The sequence below is a fragment of the Macaca thibetana genome, chromosome 18 (assembly GCF_024542745.1).
Source record: "Macaca thibetana thibetana isolate TM-01 chromosome 18, ASM2454274v1, whole genome shotgun sequence".
Taxonomy (NCBI): domain Eukaryota; kingdom Metazoa; phylum Chordata; class Mammalia; order Primates; family Cercopithecidae; genus Macaca; species Macaca thibetana.
In genome coordinates, this window is record NC_065595.1 from 44,097,560 (window position 1) to 44,121,102 (window position 23,543).

General features: G+C 40.3%; 3 protein-coding genes across 9 annotated transcripts in view; 1 reads left to right on the forward strand and 2 right to left on the reverse strand.

Moving 5' to 3' along the window:
• The window catches only part of KIAA1328 (KIAA1328 ortholog), a 912,897-nt gene that overhangs the window by 561,367 nt on the left and 327,987 nt on the right, over positions 1-23,543 (reverse strand). The window lies entirely within an intron of this gene.
• FHOD3 (formin homology 2 domain containing 3) overlaps positions 1-23,543 on the reverse strand; it is a 490,096-nt gene that overhangs the window by 100,689 nt on the left and 365,864 nt on the right. For all 7 annotated transcript variants that reach the window (XM_050767203.1, XM_050767202.1, XM_050767198.1 and 4 more), the window contains one exon: positions 21,017-21,130. In XM_050767203.1, coding sequence (XP_050623160.1) covers positions 21,017-21,130 — 114 coding nt within the window. The remainder of the gene's footprint in view (positions 1-21,016; positions 21,131-23,543) is intronic.
• Positions 1-23,543, forward strand: part of RPRD1A (regulation of nuclear pre-mRNA domain containing 1A) — a 711,886-nt gene that overhangs the window by 55,918 nt on the left and 632,425 nt on the right. The window lies entirely within an intron of this gene.

A 23,543-nucleotide genomic window follows, 5' to 3' on the forward strand; every position in this document is an offset into this window, starting at 1 on the left:
TGGGTATTTGGCAAGGAAAATTTTAAAAACTAGAGTAAGTATCTTTCTTTTTCCTTTTTTTTTTTTTTTTGAGACAGGGTCTCATTGTCACTCAGGTTGGAGTGATCATGGCTCACTGCATCCTTGACCTCCTGGGCTTAAGTGACCCTCCCACCTCAGCCTCCTGAGTAGCTGGGACCACAGGCATGCACCACCATGCCCCATTTAATTTTTGTGTTTTCTGTAGAGTCGGGGTTTTGCCTATGTTGCCCAGGCTGCTCTCAAACTCTTGGGCTCAAGCAATCCTGCCTTGGCCTCCCAAAGTGCTGGGATTACAGGCATGAGCCACTATACCCAGCCAGTATCATTCTTAATGCTGAAATATTAAGAACAGTTTACTGTTAAAAATAATATAAGGATGTTTCCATCATTGCTTATATTTGACATTATTCTGGTGGTTCAAGCCAGAATACTAAGAAAAGTAAAAAGCATAAGGAAAGGAAAGAAATACAATGCCACTATTTACAGATAATCTGACCAGCTTATAAAGATAATCCAAGAAAACCTGTGTTATTTTATTAAGAGTCTAGCAAAGCTTCTATATATAAAACATAGAAACAGCAATTGCATTTTTACATGTCAGCAACAATTTACCAAGTTAATCACAAGCTAACTATCAAATTACTGAACTAATAATATGACAGACCTTTATAAATAAAAGACTCAAATGAAAGCTATATCACATTTATGTATTGAAAAAATCAAGGCAGTCAAGATGCCAATTCTTTTTTTTCCAATCAATACAATTTCAAATCGATATCCCAAAAGGATTTTTCATGAAATTTTATAAGCTGAGTCCAAAATTTTTACACAAGACCTGAGGTTTTAAGGATAACCAAGACAATTTTGAGTAAGAACAAAGCAGAGTACTGGCCACATTCGATACGAAGCCCATTCTGAAACCACAATGATTGCCCGTGAAAGTGGTCTTGGTGCACGAATGAAAACACAGATGAATGGAGTGAGACAGTGAGCCATGACACAGACTCATACACAGACAGAATCCTCATTCATGTCAAATGTGTTATTACATATCAGTGGGGAAGTAATGGACTGTTTAACAAATGGTGCTGAGACAACTGTTAGCCATATAAAACAAAATACAGGCTGGGTATGGTGGCTTATGCCTGTAATCCCAGCACTATGGGAGGCCGAGGCGGGATCACCTGAGGTCAGGAGTTTGAGACCAGCCTCCTGACAACATGGAGAAGCCCGTCTCTACTAAAAATACAAAATTAGCTGGGCGTGGTGGTACATGCCTGTAATCCCAGCTACTTGGGAGGCTGAGGCAGGAGAATCACTTGAACCTGGGAGGTGGAGGTTGTGGTGAGACAGGATCGCACCATTGCACTCCAGCCTGGGTAACAAGAGCAAAACTCCATCTCAAAAAAAAAAAAAAAAAAAAAAAAAAGAAAATACAGCTAGTCCCACCTCATACCAAATATAAAAATAAATTCTAGATAGTTTAAGTGAAAAATGTAAAAGATAAAACTTTACAACATTCAGATCTCAAGATACAGAAGTTTTTTTAGACCAAAAACCAAAAAGAGCAACCAAAAAGAAAATATTTGATAAATTTGCATATATTAAAATTTAAAATTTGTGCACATTGAAAGACTACATAAGAGTAAAGAAGAACAATAACCTGGGAGAAACTACTCGTAACATATATAAACTACAAAGGATTAGTATACATTATACAAAAAGAACCCCTTCAAATTAGTAAGCAAAAGACAAACTACCCAGAGGAAAATGGGCAAAGGGTAATGAGCGTTTCACTGAAGAAAGTTAAATGGCCAAATACATATATGAATGATGCTCATCTTCACTAGAAATCAGGGAAAAGGAATGCAAGCAAAACCCACAGTGATATACTGTTTCACACCTATCAGATTAAAAATTGACAAAAATTAATGTCTGATGACACTAACCCATTGGCACAGAATAACTCTCATACACTGCTTCTAGAAGTCTAAATTAATATAATCATTTTGAAAAAAACACTTAATACATTTGAAGATGTATATATCCTAAAACCTAGCAATTCCACTTCTAGGTTTATCTAGAAAGTAACTTTTGTGTGCATAAAGCAGACATGTATGGTAAAGAATTCTATATGTTGCAGTGTTTTTATTACTTGCTAGTGGTTAATCAGAAATAACATAAATACCTACAAATAGACAAAATATAGTTTGTTTTTAGAAAGGAACACTCTACATCTGTGAAAATTAATAACTAGACTGATATGAACATGGGCAATTCCCAAAAGCAAAATATATAGTGAAAAGTAGACTGAATAAAAGAAATCGTATTTTATCATTTCTATGAAGTTTAAATACACGCATGGCAAATCTACATACTAGTGATACACGTACATTTCGTAAAAACAAAAACATATATGAGAATAATAAACACCAAATTCAGTGAAATGATCATCTCTGGGGAAGAAGGGAAATCAAAGGGATAAGGGTTTCAATTTTATATCTGATACTCTTTATTGCTCTATAACTTTCTAGATTTATCTAAAATTTTCTGTAAGCCCTGAATATATATTTTAAAGCCATTCTATTCTCATAAATAAATAAAGGTTCTTCTTAGGTATATAAATAACTTGTATATCAAATATCTTTGAAACCCCAAGCTAACTGAACATCAATAGTTATATCCAGTTCTAGAATTCAGAAACACAACAAAAAATAAGGTTGTTTATTTATACAGGATAATTATTTTAGGAGCCAAATAATTTCCCTTAATTGAGGACTTTGATTCAGCCCAGTTTTAAAGCCCGCCCTGTGTGTTGTTCTCCAGCACTAGCAGCCTCACCTTCTGAGTTCTCTTTCCAGAGGGGAGAGAGAGGAGCAACATTGCTGGTCTACGCTCTTAAGTGAGGAGCAAAATGAGGTCCTTGCTATTCCCCTTACACTTGTGACTTCAGCTCATTCTTCTAAATATGTCAACCTTTATAATAGACCACTAGTAGCTAAACCTGGTCACAATGAAGCCTCTTTATATCAGATCTTTCCTTATTTAAAAATGAGAACAATAGAGCTTGTTTAAAATTGTTTAGAATTGGACGAGTATTAGAACTTGAGAAACTTAAGTAGGGTTCAATTTAGTCAAGTAAAAGCTGTCATTCCTTATTGGGAGCCTTTAAGAAAAGGATAGGCAGTTCATCCTCCTGCACACTTGGACCTTGAAAAGCAGATCCCATCTTGGCTCTTAGGCCAGAGTTCACCTGTGAACACAACAGCAGGCAGCATTAACAACACCTGGAGGCCCTTTCTTTAATCATTTAATACTGAGAGAATGGAAACGTGAGCTTCTAACTAGAAGTAATGAGGAATGGTTCTTCTTTTCCTGAAATAAAGTAAAATGCCATGAGTAATGAAAGATTAATTCTCTTGCCTAAACAACAGATAACTGTAGCAGGAGAAGCCTGTCTGTCCTAGGTGAATCTAAGCAACTTTGCTTCTATTAGAAGATGGACATCCCAAATTGTCATTAAAAACATAGGCACCAAAATTCATGCTGGCGTGGTAAACTCTTCTCTTTAAAAAGGCATATTTAACAGATTTTTATCTTTCACATTCTTCCAGGAAAATACCTAGAATGATTGGAAGTTGTTACAATCATGACATAAAGGAATGAGCACAGGGCTTGGGATGAGAAAATTTGAGTGTGGCTGCTCACTAAATCTCTCCAAACCTCAAATGACTTATTTGTAAAATGAAGATAATCATGTTTAACTCATAAAGTACTAAGGTTTAAATGAGAATGTAAATGAGAATTTGCTTAGAACAGCATCTAGGCCATAGTAAGCACTCAATAGCTATTACTTTACGTTGGGTGTTGAAAATCTGCAGAAAGCAGGAGTGGGATAGGATAGGGGGTTTGTGCTGTGGTCCCCAAGGCCAGGTCTGGAGAATGACACTGGCAGTTCCCAAACTGATGGACTCTGGTGGGCCAGGGGTTTCAGCTGAGGCTTCCCGTCATGGCTACCCAGCTAGGTCAGTCATCAGGACTACATGCCATGCTCAGCGTGCACCTGGAAGGCTAAAGTCATCTGCAGTTATGCCCAACACAGCTGCAACCAAGTGAAGTCACATGGGAATGCAGGTGGCAAGAGGCCAGAGAGATTTTATAAGAGAGTGGATAATATACACTAAAGGAGAGGAATTATAATATTTAATCTTCACCTTGCCAGGCCCCAGGGTGTGCTCCAAAAATCGCACGTGGTGGGAGCCTCCCACTCTGGGACATCTGGAAAAGGAGCTCTATTCTACTGAAATATGGTTGGTAATTGTTGGTAATAATAGTTAACATTTCTGGAAATGATATGGTGTACCAGTTACTTTACACCTATTAATAATACATGGATTAAAAGAGCTAAGTTTGTTAATTATCCCCTTCTTTATATATGAGGAAACAGAGGCACAGAGAAATTATATTAGGACACAGCAGAGCTGGGCTTTTAAACCAGTTGTCAGGCCAGAGCCCCAGGCTGAGTGATGCCCCCTCCCCTCTCCACACCTTGGGTACTTAGTAAAGCACCATTCCAGCAGCATTTGTCACAGTACATGTTCGTTTCTTCCCTAGAGATGGCCACTACCCTGAATTCAGTCTTTATTCTTTCCATATATGTGTCACATTTTTTCTTAGCAGCTTACATTTTGGGGTCAGATCTTATTTTCTCATTCATCTCTACCCTGGCACACAGAAGAGCCTCCCTGTCTGATGAATCAACTAATGATTGAATAAACAGGATGGATGAAGTCAGAATAATATGTATATGCTAGTCTCACTGCTCCCGGACTCCCAGCCTATTCTCTAAGGGAAAATGTATGATAAGGACCTACAGAGAAGGAGTTTTTTGCACTAGACCCTGCCCACTGGCAACAGCTGAGTGAATGCAGGGTGGGTGCCTGCCCCAAAGGCAGCCCATCAAAAGGCAGGTTATCCAGCGGCATGCAAGGCTCCCGGCACAGAAGGCTGAGCTAATCCTAGTCATGTCTCAGGGCTGTGCACTGGGAGAGAGAATGTGCATTTGAGAGAAGTAAAAGCAAAAGGGCCTGGAGGTGGGGAGACCCTTGGTGGCCCTGTATAAGACCAAAGCATGAGAGGACAAAGTAGAGAAGGAGCCAAAGTTGTAGGCAGAAAAAAAATGATGCTGACTCTATGAAGAGAAAAAGGGGGTGGCAGCAGGAAGCAAAGGAACAGAGGAGACTACGTGGGAAGGAACTGAGACATGTGAGTGGCAGAGCATCAGAGGACACAGCTAAGAACTTGCACGGCCAGGGACACCCGGATGACCCTGATTTCTGGTGCGGGGAGGTGGCCATGGAGGGTGGGGACATGACTAGCCAGCCTTCCCTAGGTGTGCAAGAGGCCTCTCCCATGGCTGACAACCCAGTGTGCTGAAAATCATGGTAGTTCTTCCCTAGCCTCCCATCGCTGGTAAGACACTGCGCTCACAGGGGCCTAAGATTCCAGGAAAAGGAAATGCAACTCAACAAAAAATTGTATTGGCATTCAAACATCCCCAGAAGTAACAGTAAATTTCAAGTTCAATTTTTTGAGTAAAAAAATGTTACTAGAAGGGTCAAATCCAGAGCAGTGTGCATCATATTCTCAAATCTTCCTCTTTGCATGAGAGTTTGTGACATCTTATCCCAGAACTTACTCCTAGGGGCAGGTGCTTGCATGTGACAGCTTCACATGTTTGTCTTCATGTGAAGTCTCTTAGCTGCCCCAAGATGCTCCCCTCACTGTCTCAGTTAATGTTATTTGTACTCATATTCTCCTAGTCAAGTGACAGGGGTTCCAGGAACTTCAGCTCTCACTCAGCAAGTCACTGAAACTGTGCTCATCCAAAAAGTTTCACTGACCTCCATTTTAAGAATGCAAGAAGAACCGCAAAGGGAATTTAAAGTGCAACCAGACACCTAGTTGCTGAATAAATAACATCAAAATTGACAAGCATCTTCACCAGTGAACAGGAAGGGCCATGGGAAGGTGAAACAAGAAGATTGCTCAAGGCCAGGAGTTCAAGGCCACAGTGAGCTAAGATCATGCCACTGCACTCCAGCCTGGGTGACAGAGCAAGACTCTGTCTCTCAAAAAATTAAAAATAAATTTTTAAAAGAAGGCCCTCAAGACTGTCACAAAATTGAGGGTGGAAGATCTGCATTCCCTGGTGTATAAATGTGGATTCACCCCTCAGCACTGTTTCTAGTCATGAGGCTGTCACTGCACCGGGGCTGGGAGAGAAAACACAGGTGCATCATAAGGCATGCGAACTTAAAAGCCAGGGCTTCAGTGTTCAACTCAGGGCTCATTGTTCAGATTTCACCACAGAAGCAACAGAAACTTGCCTAAAACCAGTATCAGAATTTTTGATTTTCCTTCCTTTTGAAAATATACTCTGAAATCGTAGTGGAAATCAATGGCAGACTGAAATTTTTGATCCAAATATTAGTTTAACACGTGAGGGGGAGAGGTACAGTTAATGACTTACATTGTTTTTCTCATAGGAATTCAGCATTTCCATGCTGAATAAAAAACAATATTTTTATTATTGAATAATAAAAGGATTGGTTTCAGAAAGAACTAAAATATATAGCAGAGGGATATACATATCCCTTAAATATGTGTTAAACTAATATTTAACTATATCCCTCTAACATATGTATCTCAGAGAGGGATTTCTGTTCATAAAGCAATGGAATGGAAAGAGAGCAGGATGCAACAGAAGAAAGGAGTCCTAAGGCAGCTGTGGCTACTCACTCCCCACCTGACTTTGGGTTAGCTTCAGGAATGCCCTGCAGTTCCCTCCTTCCCACTAAGTGTGGAGGGCAGATCGAGGAACCCCTGTCCAGGCTAAATTCACACATGGTCTCCAGCCATTTCTTTGTGCCTTTCCCTCTGCCTGCTTTGTAAGAGCGTTCACTATTGTCAGGGACCCAGAAAACCTACCAAGTGGTGATTAGGAATACTTAACTCAGGTTCCCACTTCTCTTGAGGGGGAGAGGTAAAGTAAATGACTTACATTGTTTTTTCCATAGGAATTCAACATTATTTCTATTATACAAACTTGAATAATAAAAGGGCTGGTTTCAGAAAGAACCAAAATTATACACTTGATAATGAGAAGAACTTCTTAGATTCGGAAACAAACAGTTCATCTGTTCCATAACACAATGAGGTTTTTAAATGCATCAACAGGAACCTCTCCTTTTTCTAAGACTTCTTGCCTTTTTAATAAGAAAAGTGATTTGCCAGAAGAACAACGCAAGACAACTAGTCCCATCTCCATCTTAAGTAGTGTGGAATGTCTCTTGGCTCTTAACGGAACAAACCCACGGCCCAGGCTGAGCAAAGACAACAGAGAGAGATGACCAAAAGCTGAGGGGGAGATTTTCTGTCAATGAGACAGTCTTTCTTTTTTGATGACGAGTTGGCACGTTGTTTAACTAATTACCTGCAAATAGACTAAACATAAAACAGGAAATCTTTATAAAGATAAGGCTAAGACAAATAGGAGAGATTAAAATATACTAGATTTTTCAGTTGAGCTAAGCCTAGAAAAAAAGGATTAAAAAAGGAGAAAGTACACTAGTTTCACTTTTTAAAACACGTAAGAGCCACTCAAAATATAATTTAAGTCTGCCAGATAGCCTGTAATTACTTTTTGAACAAAGTGAGTAACTTTAAACTCAACAGTCAGCGGGTCACTCTTCTATTTGTTTATTACACAATAAATTTTTAGCAGACACACAGTATCTTATAAAAATAGACACAGAACGTTGCAGCAACTCCTTTAAAGAAAAAGAAGGCTTTCTCCATTCCCTTGAATCTGGGCTGAACATGTGACTGGCTTTGGCCAATGTAGCAATCAGAAATATGATTCAATTCAAGCAGAGGCTTGAAAAGTGTCTGCACACCGGGGCTTGCTCCCTTGTTGCCCTTGGGAACCCTACACCACCACCATCTGAACAAGTCTGGGCGAGGTGGCTGGGCCATGAGGCATGGTGCCAAGCTGCCCCATCAAGTCAGCTGATAGCCAGACAATTGCTAGATATCAAGTGAGATGATCAACAACCGGCTGTCTGCAAACACCTCAGTTAACCCAGCTGAGACCAGAGTAATTGTTCAAGATGAGCCTGGCCAAAATTACCAACTCATAAAATCATAAGGTAAATGCATGGTTGTTGTTTTAAACCACTATGTTTTGGTGATTTCTTACGTAGTTAAAAGCTGACTGAAACAGGATGGGTTTTGAAAATATTTTCTCTATTTCAGTCTGAGGATGTTGACACTTCATTGGTAGACTCCAATAAAATCTGAAATGTTGTAGCAATTAAAGTCATCTTAGAATATGACCTATTAGCTAAACTCATATCCCACTGTACCCTAAAATGTCCCCTAAAATGACCTCCATGCCAATCAAGCCATTTACCATCTTGGTCCCCAAAGAAGTCTAGTTCCTTTGCCTAGTGGTATCTCACTTCCTCTCTACCCAAGTTCTTCAAGACACCTCCCTTGATGACCACAGTGGACACTGCTCTTTATTTCTCCAGACTCCTGGATGTGTCGTTTTGGCATATCATCACAAATGATTGGTTCGTTCCTTCCCTGTTTTGTGAATGAACATTGTTTCCAGCATGGCTTACTCCCTTGTTGCCTTTGGGAGCACATCAGAAACAGTCCCTGTTGCCAGCTTCTCCTCCTTCCCCCACAGTAATTGTGTCTGAGCGCCATCAATACACACTGACTGAATTTTGTCTACTTCAGTGATGTGAGCAATGCCACAAAAACACATGTAGCAAGTGGACAAATTTATGGACAATGAAACCTATCATTTTCATGATGCTTTTTTTCTTTTGTCTCTTTACAGAAATTAGCCTTTCTAATAAAAGTTTCCCTATAAAGTAAAAGTTGGCACACTGAACCCATCCAACTTTCTACATCTAATTGGAGTCTATTTCAGTGGTGAAAAAAGGAAAGCTCTTGGACTTCTACTTTCAGTCCATTTAGAGTAATAGGAACCAGATTTACCTGTACCTGAAACAACTAAAAACCAGACAAAATCTATGCAACAGCAGCACTGAAGAAACTGGTGGTGAAGGTCAGTGATTCCTGACAGGTGAAAAGCAAAGGAGTTGATCCTCATGATAGCCCTAGCTTGCTGATTAGAGAACGTTTGCAGGTTGTGGTGCATAAAGAGAAAACTCAGGCAGAGCCTGGAAGTCTCCGTGAGTAGAGGAGACAAAGTTGGCATCTGGAGAGGCCAATGGGGCTAACAGTGGCAGGGTAACATACCAGAAAGGGTCTACAGAGAGAGAGAGACACACACACACACGCCTCTGTACATCTGCAGAAGGTTTTCCTCAAGTAACTAGGTGAGGATTGTTCAGCATATGCGTGTAAAAAGTAATCTGCGGCCAGTGAAAGAACTATCCAAGTGAATTAGAGCAAACAGTGCCTGGAAATTATATAAGGCAGAGAGTACTGCCTGTTCCCAACAGTTACAGAGAAAAACCTCATAATTCAGAAGGAACTGGTTAAAGTTTTAACAAGTGTCTTGACTCAGTAGTGGAAATATATTGGACTAAACATAGCTCTGGTCCTGCCTAACAAAGCTAAATATGTAGACCTAAGAATCAAGTATGTTACCAGATATAAAGGTCATTTCAAATGAAAAGAGTCAAGCCATCAGTAGGATATAACAATTGTAAATATTTATGCACCTAATAAAAGAACTTCAAGATACACGAGGGAAAACTAATAGAACAGCAATATATTTTAAAAAATCAAAATATAGAATGCAATTTATTATTCTCTCAGTAACAGAATAAGACAGACAAGCACTAAGGATACAGAATACTAGAACAATACCAACAACCAAATAGACATCTACAGAACATTTCACCCCAAAACATCAGGATACATATTCTTTTCAAGTGTACACAGTATATTTGCCACAGCAGATCCTATTCTGGGCTGTAAAACAAATATCAATAAATTTAAAAGTATCCAAGAACATAACCTATGTTCTCTGACCACAATTTTATTAAATTAGAAATCAGTAACAGAAAGATAGTTGGAATATCCACAAATACTTATAAGCTAAATAAATACTTTAAAATAACCCATGGGATAAAGACTTTTAAAACTGACAGAGAAATTAAGAAGCATGTTAAGTGAAGATAAAAACACAACATATGAAACTTTGTGGAATGCAGCAAAAGCAATACTTAGAGGAAAATTTGTAACACTGAAAGACTATATTAGAAAAGATAAAAAGTCTCAAATCAATGACCTCATCTCCTAACTGAAAAAAAGAGCAAATTTTACCCAAAGTGAGCAGAAGAAAGAAAATAAAACAAAGAAACAGAAAAATAGGATAAAAATTAAATGAAACAAAAAACTGGTTGTTTGTAGTAAAAAAAAAAATTGATAAATCTCTAGCCAGACTGATTGGAAAGAAGAGAGAGAAGATACAAATTACCAATATTAAGAATGAGAAATACGATCACTGCAGATTTTACAGATACTAAAAAAAAAATAAGGGACTATTCTGAACAATTATATTCCATTAACTTTGACAACTTAGATGAAATGGAAGAATTTCTTGAAAGACAAAAACTACTAAAACTCAAGATGAAATGGATGATCTGATATGAATTAATATAAGATAAATATCTATTAGAGGCATTGAATTTGTGGTTTTAAACTTTCCCATGAAGAAAGCTCCAGTTCCAGATGTCCTCACTGGTGAATTCTATCAAATATTTAAGAAAGAAGTGGTACTAATTCTATGCAGCCTCTTCTAGAAAGCTGAAGAGGACGGAATACGTTTCCTCTCATTTTGTGAGCATTACTCTGGTGTACAGCCATTTTGGAAGACAGGCAATTTCTTAAAAGCTAAACATCCACGTGCCATAAAACTTGGCGATTCTACTTTTAGTAACAATCATGCACTACTTAACATTTCAGTCAACAATGGACCACAAGATAGTGGTTCCATAGATTACAATGAAGCTGAAAATGTGCTATCACCTAGTGATGTTATAACCATCATAACATTGTAGCACAACTACTTTTCTTTTATAATAAAGTTAGTGTAGCCTAAGTATACAGTGTTTATAAAGTCTACAGTGATGTATAGTAATGTCCCAGGCTTTCATGTTCATGCTTCCAATCCTGTAAGCTCCATTCATGGTGAGTACCCTATATAGATGTACCATTTTTCTCTCTTTCATACTGTATTTTTACCATACCTTTTCTACGTTTAGATATGCAAATACTTCTCATTGTGTTACAACCACCTACAGTATTTGGTACAGTTACACGCTGTAAGGTTTGTAGTCTAGGAGTAATAGGCTATACCATATAGCCTAGGAGGACATCTGGGACTGGAGCTTTCTTCATGGGAAAGTTTAAAACTACCAATTCAATGTCTTTTATCTTTGTTTATCTTATATTAATTCATACCAGATTATCTATTTCATCTTGAGTGAGTTTTGGTAGTTTTTGTCTTTCAAGAAATTCTTCCATTTCATCTAAGTTGTCAAAGTTATTGGAATATAATTGTTCAGAATAGTCCCTTATTATTTTTGTACAACAAAATTGCCCAACACTGCATTTCTCAGAACATATCCCCATCATTAAGTGATGAATGACTATATTTACCCAAGAGAAATGAAAGCACATATATATACAAAGACAACCCAAATGTCTATCAACAGGTAAACAGATAAACAAATTATGGTTTATGTACACAATGGTATACTAATCAAAATAAATGGACTATTGAAACACACAACAAAATGAAGGAATCTCAAAACAATTACGCTAACTGAAAGAAGTCAACTCCCCTCAAGGAGTATATACTGCCTGATTACACTTACATAAAATGCTAAAAACACAAATGCAAATGAATCTACAATGAAGAAGCAGATCAGTGGTTGCTTAGGGATGGGGAAGGGCAGCAATAATCACGAAGAGGCAGGAGAAGATTTTTGGGGCGATGGATATGCACACCTCCACTGTGGTCATGGTTTCACTGGTGTACACATATGCCAAAACTTATGTGCTGTTTCTTGCATGTCCATTTTACTGCAAAAGCTGTTTTAAAAAACATCCCTTGGTAAGTTCAAGTTAAGAAGTTGTATTTGTGAAAGATGCAAACCTTTGATGTTTCCTATTTTAAAAGTAAATGTTAATCTCTGGTAAAATATTAACAAAAGTAAAAACTAAGTTCAGAAAGTATCTTATATTTGAATTTAGCACTTAATTCACAAGTAGATAATTTAATATGAAGACTTAGAGGTAAAAAATAATAATAAAATGATCCCAGCACTTTGGGAGGCCGAGACGGGCGGATCACGAGGTCACAAGATCAAGACCATCCTAGCTAACATGGTGAAACCCCGTCTCTACTAAAAAAATACAAAAAACTAGCCGGGCGAGGTGGCGGGCGCCTGTAGTCCCAGCTACTCCGGAGGCTGAGGCAGGAGAATGGCGTGAACCCCGGAGGCGGAGCTTGCAGTGAGCTGAGATCTGGCCACTGCACTCCAGCCTGGGCGACAGAGCAAGACTCCGTCTCAAAAAAATAAATAAATAAAATAATAATAATAATAATAATAAAATGGCATTGAAATGATGCTGAGCAATGAGATCGTCCTCACAACATGGTTATGAAACTGAGGATCACCTTGTCTAATGATACAGGAGAAGAGATAACTCTAAGTTATGCCCAGCTGTAAAAGGCATATGCTTGCCCTGAAACAAGGAAACTTAAGAATCTTCCTCCATAGCTTCAGGGTCATATCCTAGCTTTCATGATGAAACCAGCAAGCCCCAGAGGCATCTCCAACAAACAGGCAGCTTTTCCCATCACCACTGCTACAATCCTGAAGAGAGCCATCATCAGAAACTGGATGTGGATTTCAGTCTCTCTCTTGCTTTCTCTTCTCCAGCCTGTTGCACACAGTGCTTCAGTGCAGATCTGAGCTCCTTCGCCATGGGAAGGAACAGCAGGGCTCACAGTGTGCTGTGGAGACTGGTCCCACATGGAGTCTCACATTACTGTGCTGGCTCACATCTAGAGCATGAAGCCATTTCTCCAGGCCCTGGCTGTTGTCATGCTTCAGCCTGTCCGTTGGCCCCTTTGTAGGCCCTGACTTTGGCATACAGCAATTCTTGCCAGTTCTCTCATTCCCTCTTAATTTCCACCCTCTGTCTAAGACCAAGTAAGTCCTCCGGCCCAAAGGAGGTCAGTCCTCTCCTGTCACAGCCCCAGGTCCAGCCGTTTGGCTTCACAATTTGCCAGTCTCCTGGCAGCTTCCCAAAGCACTGACCGCCACCAGCATCTCCTGTGCTCCATGGCTCCCAGGCCTTGCTGGCCAGTACTGAGGCCCATTCTTTCTTCCCATATCCTCTCTGCTTCTTCACTCCAGGCCAGCCCACTCTTCTTTTGCACACTTGCCTCTTCTCTAAATGCTAAATTGATCCCAAGTGGTCTCCCATCTTTCCCAGATTTGCAAAATCCTGTTTTGAAGAAAGATAGGGACTCACTCCATTTTCTTATCCCCCTCTTAACCTCCCCTCCCCCACCCCAGCAGGCCAATCTCAGAGCAAATAGCAATTTGCCTTACATTAGTGACTCAGTTTCCCAGACCTTTTGCCAGGGGTATCCCCCGCAACAACAGAGCACCTGTGCTAGGCCCCCAGTTTGACGGCCTCTCTCTTTTCAGCTCTTCTATGAAGGTTCATTTTCTTCACAGCATTCACTCCAGTGGAAACTCTTTATTTGCAGATGGTTTGTTTATCTTCTGCTTCAGCCACTGAACTGTAAGCCCTGTGAAGTCAGGGACTGGATCTGATTCAATCAATACACTCAATAAATACTTGTTGAATGAAATACATGAGTATGTAAGACTTGTGTATCCCATATACACAATTTCCAAAATTAACTGGAAACTCAGTCTCCTTCCATTATAACAATAAAGCTTATTTAGTCCTCATTACTGGGCTGTGAGGGAAGGAATGGGGAAAGAGATAAGGCAACAAACATTCAGTGATCTAGCAATATACATTTTCTTTTTTGAGACAGGGTCTCGCTGTGTCACCCAGGCTGGAATGCAGTGGCATGATCTTAGCTCACTGTAGCTGCCAACTCCTGAGCTCAAGTGATCTTTTTGCCTCAGCCTCCTGAGTAGCTGTTACCATGGGCATAAGCCACCACACCTGGGGTCTCACTTTGTTGTCCAGGCTGGTCTCAAGCAATCCTTCCACCTCAGCCTCCCAAAGTGCTGGGATTACAGGCATGAGCTACTGCGCCCAGCCCAGGAATACATGTTTCTGAAGGAGAAATCTCAATCTCAATTTCTCCCTCTCTCTCTCTCTCTCTCTCTCTCTCACACACACACACACACCTTTTTGCTCTGTGATCTTTGTACAATAATGGTACAAAACCACTGTAGCAAGTGTCAACTGGAAACCATGGCAAAGATAGGAGTAGGGATGGTGGGAAAAAGTCAAGTCAGATCTAAAATGTACGTGGAAGAAAGAATCTCTAGTACCTGCTGAGGACCCAGAGTCCTGCAGCGCAGCACAGCCCAGGTCCCCTAGTGTCCACAGTCACTTTGTGAAGCTACATTAGTGAGACAGACCCCACTCTGAACTTACTCCCTCAGTAGAACCGGTGCTTCTCCTCTTGTGCGCTTTGGATGTAATGCAATCAATTAATAAGGACCACATTTAGCCTTATAGGGACTCTTACTGTTTGTAACAAGACTGTCAGGAGCTAGCAGCAGGCAAGTGGGAAGACTGCTTCTGCACAGTCCAAGGAGAACGCAGCGTCTTTGAATGGTGGGGAATCAGGCCACATTGGTACTGCTTGTTTCCTACTGGCATTTGTGGACTGGGTGCCATTAACTGTGTCACATAGAAAGACAATGTCCTTTATCCCATTAGTTTACATTCTATTTGGGATGTTCTCAGAGAAGTTTGTTTTTTTAAAAATGTACTTTAATCAACCAACTTAATTTTTTTTAAAAAAACTAGAACCCCATTGCACAGTGGGGCTCTCAATTCCACTGACAATTTTTTTTTTTTAAGTATTGGGTTGACCAAGTGATAGAACAGAGCCAGCAAGCATTTGGGATCCAGGAAAACACCCAGATCACATATCCACAAAAAACAGTGATTCAAAAACCCAAGTAGAACTTCAAGGCACATGTAGCTGACTAGTGAGGTCAGGGCAGGAAATGATCAAAGCCAAAGCAGACAAGAATGGGAAGACACAAGCATGCGGATTCATAGGGAATAGACAGTCCACTTGGAATAAGATGAAGGAGGCACAGGTACCCACAAGTTACACACAGGGTGGCAGTCAAAAGGCATGCCTGGCAGGCCATCACTGGAAGAACTACGGTAACTGCAAAGAGGCAGGAAATGCCTGGAAACAGAGGCCTGAATTCTGATGGAGTCGTCTCCATAAACATGGTGGAGATAGGTGTTCAAGGGGATCACAGCAAGTGAGATTCCCATAAGAGAGAGCTTAAGCTGGGGGGAGCAGCCACCACAGAAGCACAGAAGGCTTCCACTTTCCCAGCTTCCTAAAATATGACTGTGTTCTTTACTACAGCACTGTCAATCACTGTACACAACCTCCTAAAAGCAGATGATGCAATAATAGGACTGTTTCACGGCAGCACATGACACTTCCAATGACCAGGAAGAAAGTGGTAAAGCCAAAACCTGGGAGGAAGAGCTTGTGAGAGGTCAGCATGGCTGATCAGGGAAGGCAGACAGCACGAAGAGAGGGGAGATGCACCTAAGAACAGTTTGAACACACTGACACGTAAACAACCTCCATTCCTATTAGTATCTGACACATGGTAGGGAAACAAAGGGTTATTCAATACATGGTGTTGAATGTACGAAAAAGCTGAAGTTGGACCTCTGCCTCATACTATTTGTTAAAATAATTTCCAGATAGATAAAACATTTAAATGTGACAAAATGTAGCTACAGAAGTACTAGAAGACATCAGGAGAGAAAAGGCCTTCTTCAGTAGGAACACAAAACCCTGAAAATAGAAAAGATTAACTCATGAAATTGAATGTTTCTAAATGGTAAAAACACAATAAATGAAGTAAAAAGAACAGTGAGAAAAATGATTGCACTCTTATCACAGTTTATAAAGAACTTCTATAATACAATGAGAAAAAACAACTCAATGACCCTCATATGAGGCATCTAAAATTGTCAAAGATATAGAAGTAGACAATAGAATGACGGTTACCAGGGGATAGAGGAAAGAGGGACGTAAGGAGTTATTATCTGATGAGCGTAAAGCTACAATTATATAAGATGAATAAGTTCCAGAGCTCTCCTACATAACATAGTGCCTACAGTTAATAATAACGTATTGCCTACTTAAACATTTGCTAAGAGGGTAGATCTCATGTTAAGTATTCTTACTACACACAAAAACAGGTTATGTCCTTTATCCACCCTTTATTATCCATTCTTACTTCCTAACGAGATGTCGTTACTTATATCTGGGTTTATAATCTTACAGGAAGTAGGAAGAACTCTGCTGGGACAACTATATGAGAAAGACCATTCTCAAGATCTTCTAAGGGCTCTTGACATTAATCTGAAAAACAGGCAGGTCAGTGTCATTTATAGCAAACAATGGCACTATTACCAGTGGAAAAGAGAACAGAATGCATGGTTAAAGTGCATATGATCCTTTGGGTTTTAGCACAGCACGTCCACAGAGAAATCCTCTCTGGCGTCCTGTGTATGGGCCTGAGGTTCCTACAACGTCTTCCCAGTGAGCACTCACAGTGCAGGATAGGCTTACTGTAGGTGGCCTCTCTAGTCCCAGCACAAGGACTGTCTTCAGTCCCAGGGCTTGGGCGTATTATTTCCTCACATTGACAAGGCAAGCCTCCAGCCGCCATTTATGAGAAAGTCCACAAGATGGAGATGTCACTACAGGGAAGGGAAAAGGATGGGCCTGGCCTTTCCCAAAGCCCCACAACTATATACACGCTTGAGGCTTGAGGGGTGGTTGTTTGCTTGTTTGTTTCATTTGAATACTTGAACACAGATGGTTAAATATTCCTGTCGCTTAATTTTCTTTCACAAAGAAAATATTCAGAAATTCTCTGCTCAAAAAGTACATTTTCAAAAAGTGAAGTGTTTTAAAAGTCTGCTTTCATTAAACAATTGCATCTTGTATTCCTGAGGGCCTTTGCAAATAGTTCTGGTTTTCTTGTTTTGTTTTGTTTCTCTTAAGTTCCAATTTCATGAAGATGTTACTCTATTTCTAAAAGACTGCCCTATTAACAAAGCTATAATAGGAGATATGGAGATGGATTCATTTTAATATCCTTGACTTGACTTGATTTTCCATATTGTTTCTTCAGCACTTCCTTTCTATGTCAATTTATCATTCCAAGTTTTATCAACATCTAACACATTAATATACTTGTGGGGGAAGAAATGGAAAACTCCAAGCTCATGACAACGTCCACTTGCATTTCCAAAGTGGGCCGAGGTGCCTGAAGGGTGTTTTAGCTGGCCTGATTATCCTAGGACTTCAGTGAAGTAGTCTTGTTTCCAAATCAAGGGAATGAAGTCCTAGAACTTTCTAGTATTATATGGGGCTCAGGCACAATGTTTACTAGTCAGGGGTATGATCACAGAAGATGTGGGTCCTCATTGCAGAAATGCAACTATTCATAATATAGTACATTTTTGGTTTTAATAATATATATATATACATAAAACATACCAACCACAAATCTTACAAATTCTGCTAAAGTATACATATCTCAGTAAAAAAATCATACATCTTAATAGGGCAAAAACTACTTGCATAGGTAAAATTAGATTATGGGTGATATCCAAAGAATTCAGTTGTCAAATATGAAAAAGAAAAAATCAAACTATATAAAAATGTCTAAAATCATAAGTACAACTGATGTAATATTCTTGGGTGATGGTGTACAAGTATGATTTGGAGTCAGAAGATCCTCTTATTTCTTTTTCTTTTTCCACTTACAAAACATAAGTGGTAATACAGCCAGGTCCAGTGGCTTCCTGGTCTTAATAAAACTGTACATCTGATATGTCAAATGATTCATCATATGGTTTTTCAGAGCCACACAAGGTGACAGTGAAAAAGACAAGCAAATGTAAAGGAGGTGATAGACTCTTAGAAGCTACCTTACTTGCCCATGGATAGAGTAGATGGTAAAGAAAACCAAGTTCCTACAGCGATAGCGTACTGTAAGAAGGAAAGGAACTTAGAAGAGTCACCCCACCACTGCTGTTCCCCAGTGACCCCATCTCAATGCCAGGCTCTCTCAGAGGGATTTAACTCCAGAGCCTTCTTCAAGCCAAGGACTGCCGAGTCCACACCTCCCCAGGACCTCTGGAACATCTTCCTGGATGTCAGACAGGCTCCTTAGACCTCACATGCACAAGGTTGGAAGTCTCCACCCAATTTGCTTTTCTTCCAGTATCGTCCCAGTTCCTTGTTTCTAACATCCACACATTCGTGCACGCCTGAACCTCACTCATTTTGCATCTGCTGCTCTTACCCTCCAGGCAGTTGCTCCTGGCAAGTCCCACAGCCACTGACATGTTGAGCATGGTCTCCTCTCTTGGACTCTGACACTGCCTCGCGGCAGCCCTTGTTCCTGCAGCCTCACCCGAGTGGCTTGTTCTATGCTACTAACAAATTAGAATTGGTCACCTCCTGTCTCCTGTTTTTAAACTTGGACAGCTCCAGTGGTCTCAGAATAAAGTCCAGCCTCTTCCCCAGGATGTTCAAGGCACTCTGGGATTCAAGTCTAAGTCTTTTTTTTTGAGATGGAGTCTTGCTGTCACCCAGGCTGGAGAGCAGTGGCATAATCTCAGCTCACTGCAACTTCCACCTCCCAGGTTCAAGCAATTCTCCTGCCTCAGCCTCCTGAGTAGCTGGGATAACAGGCGCGCACCACCACACCAGGCTAATTTTTTTATTTTTAGTAGAGACGGGGGTTCACCATGTTGGACGGGCTGGTCTCAAACTCCTGACCTTGTGATCCACCCACCTCGGCCTCCCAAAGTGTTGGGATTACAGGTGTGAGCCACTGCGCCCAGGCTCCAGGATCCAATTCTACCATTCCTGGTTTAACTGCCCACCCTCTTTATCTCCAGGGGCACTTCAGCCAGTCCAGGCAGAGAACGAGACACAGACAGGAGTCCTTCAGGATCCTGGATCTTCTAGCCCAAACCTGGACCTGGGTTTCCAGTGGTAGAAAAGCAGGCAGAGGCTGAGGCTTCCCTTTTAGAACCTGGGAAGAACACCTCCAAAGCCCAGGGCTTTGGTAATCTTGTGGGACAAATGAACCCCTGTCTGTATAACTTTATAACTTCATAGACCTCCAAAATGTTCCCAAGCAGTGAGCAACTAAGTCACCCCATCCTTCCATCAGTGTTTACCGTGGCTCTACTATTGCCAGGCCCCAGGCACTGTAGGAAACACACCAATGAACAGAACCTGGTGCTAGTCCCTGAGGAGCTGGCAGCCTGGCAGGTGCAAAATGTGCAACGTCGTATCAGTAACACTCCAATATTACTCACTTCGGCCCCAAATCTTACATCTCATTTGACAAGGGTCATCTGTATGGTGATCTCTTCAGGACTACAGGTAATTTCGGCTAATTCCAACAGGAGGTGCCCTAGGGTAAAGGATAGAACTACCGACAGGTAAGGGCGTCTTCGGGGTAATCGAATGGTTACCTTATTATCAAGACCTAACTTAGCCCGAGTGTGCTCAGCCTAGGGCCATGCTGGACTGTGGAATCTGAGAGCTTGACACCGTAGGATCTACATGCCATCTGAGAAGTTAACAGTGACATGTGACTAGGCAAACCCCACTGGCCATCCCTTCCTCCCGGCTTAAGGTCTTGCCTGCTCTCAACCCAACCAAACCCCCAATCACCAGCAGCACTCGGCAAAACACACTTCAGAATACACATAGAAGAGGATCTAAACGTGGAACACAGGTCGTTTGTTTTAAATTTGGGATTTGAGGTAAGTGATCTCTGATGTCACTCATGTCTAGATTCCTGACGAATGAGGAGCTGCTGGAAGTTACATGCCATCATCTCCTACACTACCTCCTCCCACCAGATACACATGGTGGTCTTCACACAGCACTCCCGAGTGGACTTTTGTTTGCTCATCAAAATCACCCTCTAAGGTAAGGGTTGGTGTAATTGGCATTTACCCTCAGGGATCAAATAACTTCCAAGTGAGTGAGCTGGAATCCTAACCAGCCTTCTCTAACTCAGCACTCTTGCCATGTAAGGGTAACTTTCTAACTGTTCTAAAATTATAGGTCTTACCTTTCCCTTGTAAACACATCCTTGGGCAATCATTTGCTTCTGGGAGTCATAATCAGTTAATTTCTGGTGGTCTAATACTCTTGCCAAGTTAAATTCCTTCCATGTACCCATACAATTCTTTCTCTTCTGGTAGGTCCTGGATTAATTATACAGCACCTTAATGGGCCCACTAATTTCTGATGTACATAGATTTAATCATTCAATGGTGAAAACTGATGTGTATATAACAAATTGCAGAGCTTACATAAAATCTAGAACAATTTTTAAGGAATGGAATCAAAACATTCACACAAATATTTTAGAAGACATTTTTATACTTTCTATGGAAAGTGTGTAGGGGGATGAGACAATAATATTAAAATATCACCTTTAATAAAATATTTGCTTAGTAAATAGTGGGAAAGAAAGAGAAAATATTCCTGGCTTCGGACAACATTCTGTAAAGAAAATACTTCATGTTATGTCTTTTATTTATATTTTTCCTTTAACCACACTTAATCAAATTGATTCCCCTCACTTGAGGACTGTGAAGCCATCAGCACGCTTGTCGAACTCACCTTTCCAACCTGGCCTCCTGTGGGGGTGAGACGGATGATGTGGGGGTGGTGGGCACACTGGATCCAGATGAGGGTCTTGAGGAGTGATGAGAGTTGTTGCCAAAATTGCTGTATCTAAGAAGTGCAGACGTTTAAGGTGGTGGAAAAAGGATAGAGAAATAAGTACAAGTCAGTAAATAAGACTCAGCAAACCATTTTAATTTTTGCAAGATAAACAGGTCTGGAAATGCTACCACTGTTAGTGATAATTCCACCTAAAGAGGTTTGTTCCCTGTTTTGTTCTGATAATTTCTCATAAGAGGAGTTTCCCAAAGTCCAAAACCATTAGGCAGCAAGATTTATGACAAAGGTTTTAAATAAAACCCTAACAGTTCCTGTCTTTTCAAATGTACATTAAAATTATTTGCTAACATAAATTAAAAATCCAAATCATTTTCACTTGAACCATGAAGATTTTTCTTGCCTCAGATGGTGGCACAATTAGTGTTAATTCCATCACAGGTCTGTAGGAAATACCATATGGTTGGCTAAAGAAACATCTTATTTAAAATTCCACTGTAGTATTTCCATATCAATTTAATTCATTAAATGTAATCCCAGCGCATGTTCAGTGATTGAGGAGAAACTGTCCCCAGGCCTTCTGGACTGGCCTGCTGAGGTGCATGTATTCATGTTTTCATCCAACATTTCCCCTGAACCAAAATTATAGCCATGAGGTTTACATGAGATTTGATTATTTTCCAGACATGTCTGACAAGTTAAATTTCAAGATTTGTAAAATTTTAGATTTCTGTTTTTCAGAATAGATGTCCTTTAGCAGACCGTATTTAGCTATCACTACTCAGAGCACTCCCAGAAAACAAATCATCATTTGACACCCTTGCATGGGCTCAGACACTCAGGATTACTTACAAATAATGAGGCTCAGGGAGCTCTGCCTCACAAACCTACCCAGCCACAGAGCAGGACCCACCCCTTCCACTAAACTGGTTAGGGACACTGTATTAGAATGTGTGGGACCCCAATAATCACTATGATATAAGTACACAAAGAGCTTCTTGCACATGGAGAATCCAGTCCAAACGCCCATCAACAGAGGTCAGAATCCCTTCTGGAAAGCAAACGGACTTCAAAATCAGTGTATCCTTTGACAGAGTAAGTCAACTTTTAGGAAGATAACATAAGGAAATAATCTTATAGTTATTTATATACTGAAAACGTCATACAGGAAGATACTTATTGGAGCATTATTCATCTTTTTTTTCTTTTTCTTTCAAGGAAGATCCTGCAAATAGTGGAGCATTATTTAGATCATGGTAGAAAACTAAAAACTACTCAACCAGGTAACAATGTGGAAATGGCTAAGAAAGTATGATATAGTATTTGTCAATGGACTATTACACAACCATTAAAAATGATTACCAATTTTGTAAGTGACAACATGAAAAATGATAATATAGGCTAAATGAAAACATGAGGATATAATATACACAGTTTGATCACAAATGTGCAAAAATATTCTCAAAAGTGAAAAACTATTTTTAAAAAATAATACAGAGATGAAATTTCAGTTTTCAATAAGAAATTTCATTATTATAATGGAAAATAAAATACCGATATGACCCACATCTATCCTGTGCTGTTAATTCTGGTCAGTTTGGCTGTTGCTGTCCTTATTTGTTTATTTAGTGTCACACGGCTGGCATGTTCTGAGTGCCAGACAGAGAGAGGCTCAGAGTATAACACTTTAACCCATCATCTTCTATGAACACATCATCTTTGTGGGACTTGGTTTCTGAGTACTCGTTCTCTTTAAAAACCCAACACTCTACATTTCAAACAGGCTAATCGCTTCTCCAAGTGAGAGTTGGTTTAATTTTTCAAGAGTGCTCCCAAACCACAGGCCACATAGGAAGCACAAAAGCAAAGGATGAAAGGAACATACAAAGGCAGAAATAGAGAAGGGAGAGAAAGCCAATGAGCCAACAGGGAAAGAAACCAGGCTGTAAGCACGGCAATGAGGGAGAGGAAGGAGGCTGCCCTCCATGACACCAAGCGCTCTCCGAGACGAGACCCCGATGCAGCCTGTTCCGCACGGGCTCCACACCTGTGTCAGCAGCTGCCTGGACACTCAGCTTATCATCCTACTTCAGCAGCTAAAACAATTCCCTTCCCACCACAAGTGGACATCCTGCAGAATGTTTTAACAGGATCACTTTGCTAAAATTGTGTTTAAATGATGCTATGGAAATATGGAAGAATGTGTTTTTCCCTCCTTTGGTTTTCCTAATGACTAAGCAATTAATTCAAATGCCTCATAGTCCAGTTTTGCTTCTCAACTTCAGCCAAACTAACTAGATCATACAACTCACTGTTCAGCATTTTTGTGTGTGTGTGTGTGTGTGTGTGTGTGTGTGTGTGGAGGGTGAGCGTTCTTTTTAATGACTAACTGGCTGGTCTTTATTATAATCCATTCAATTGCAGTCAACCACTGAGTAGTCCATCTGTGGTCACACAGACCCATGAA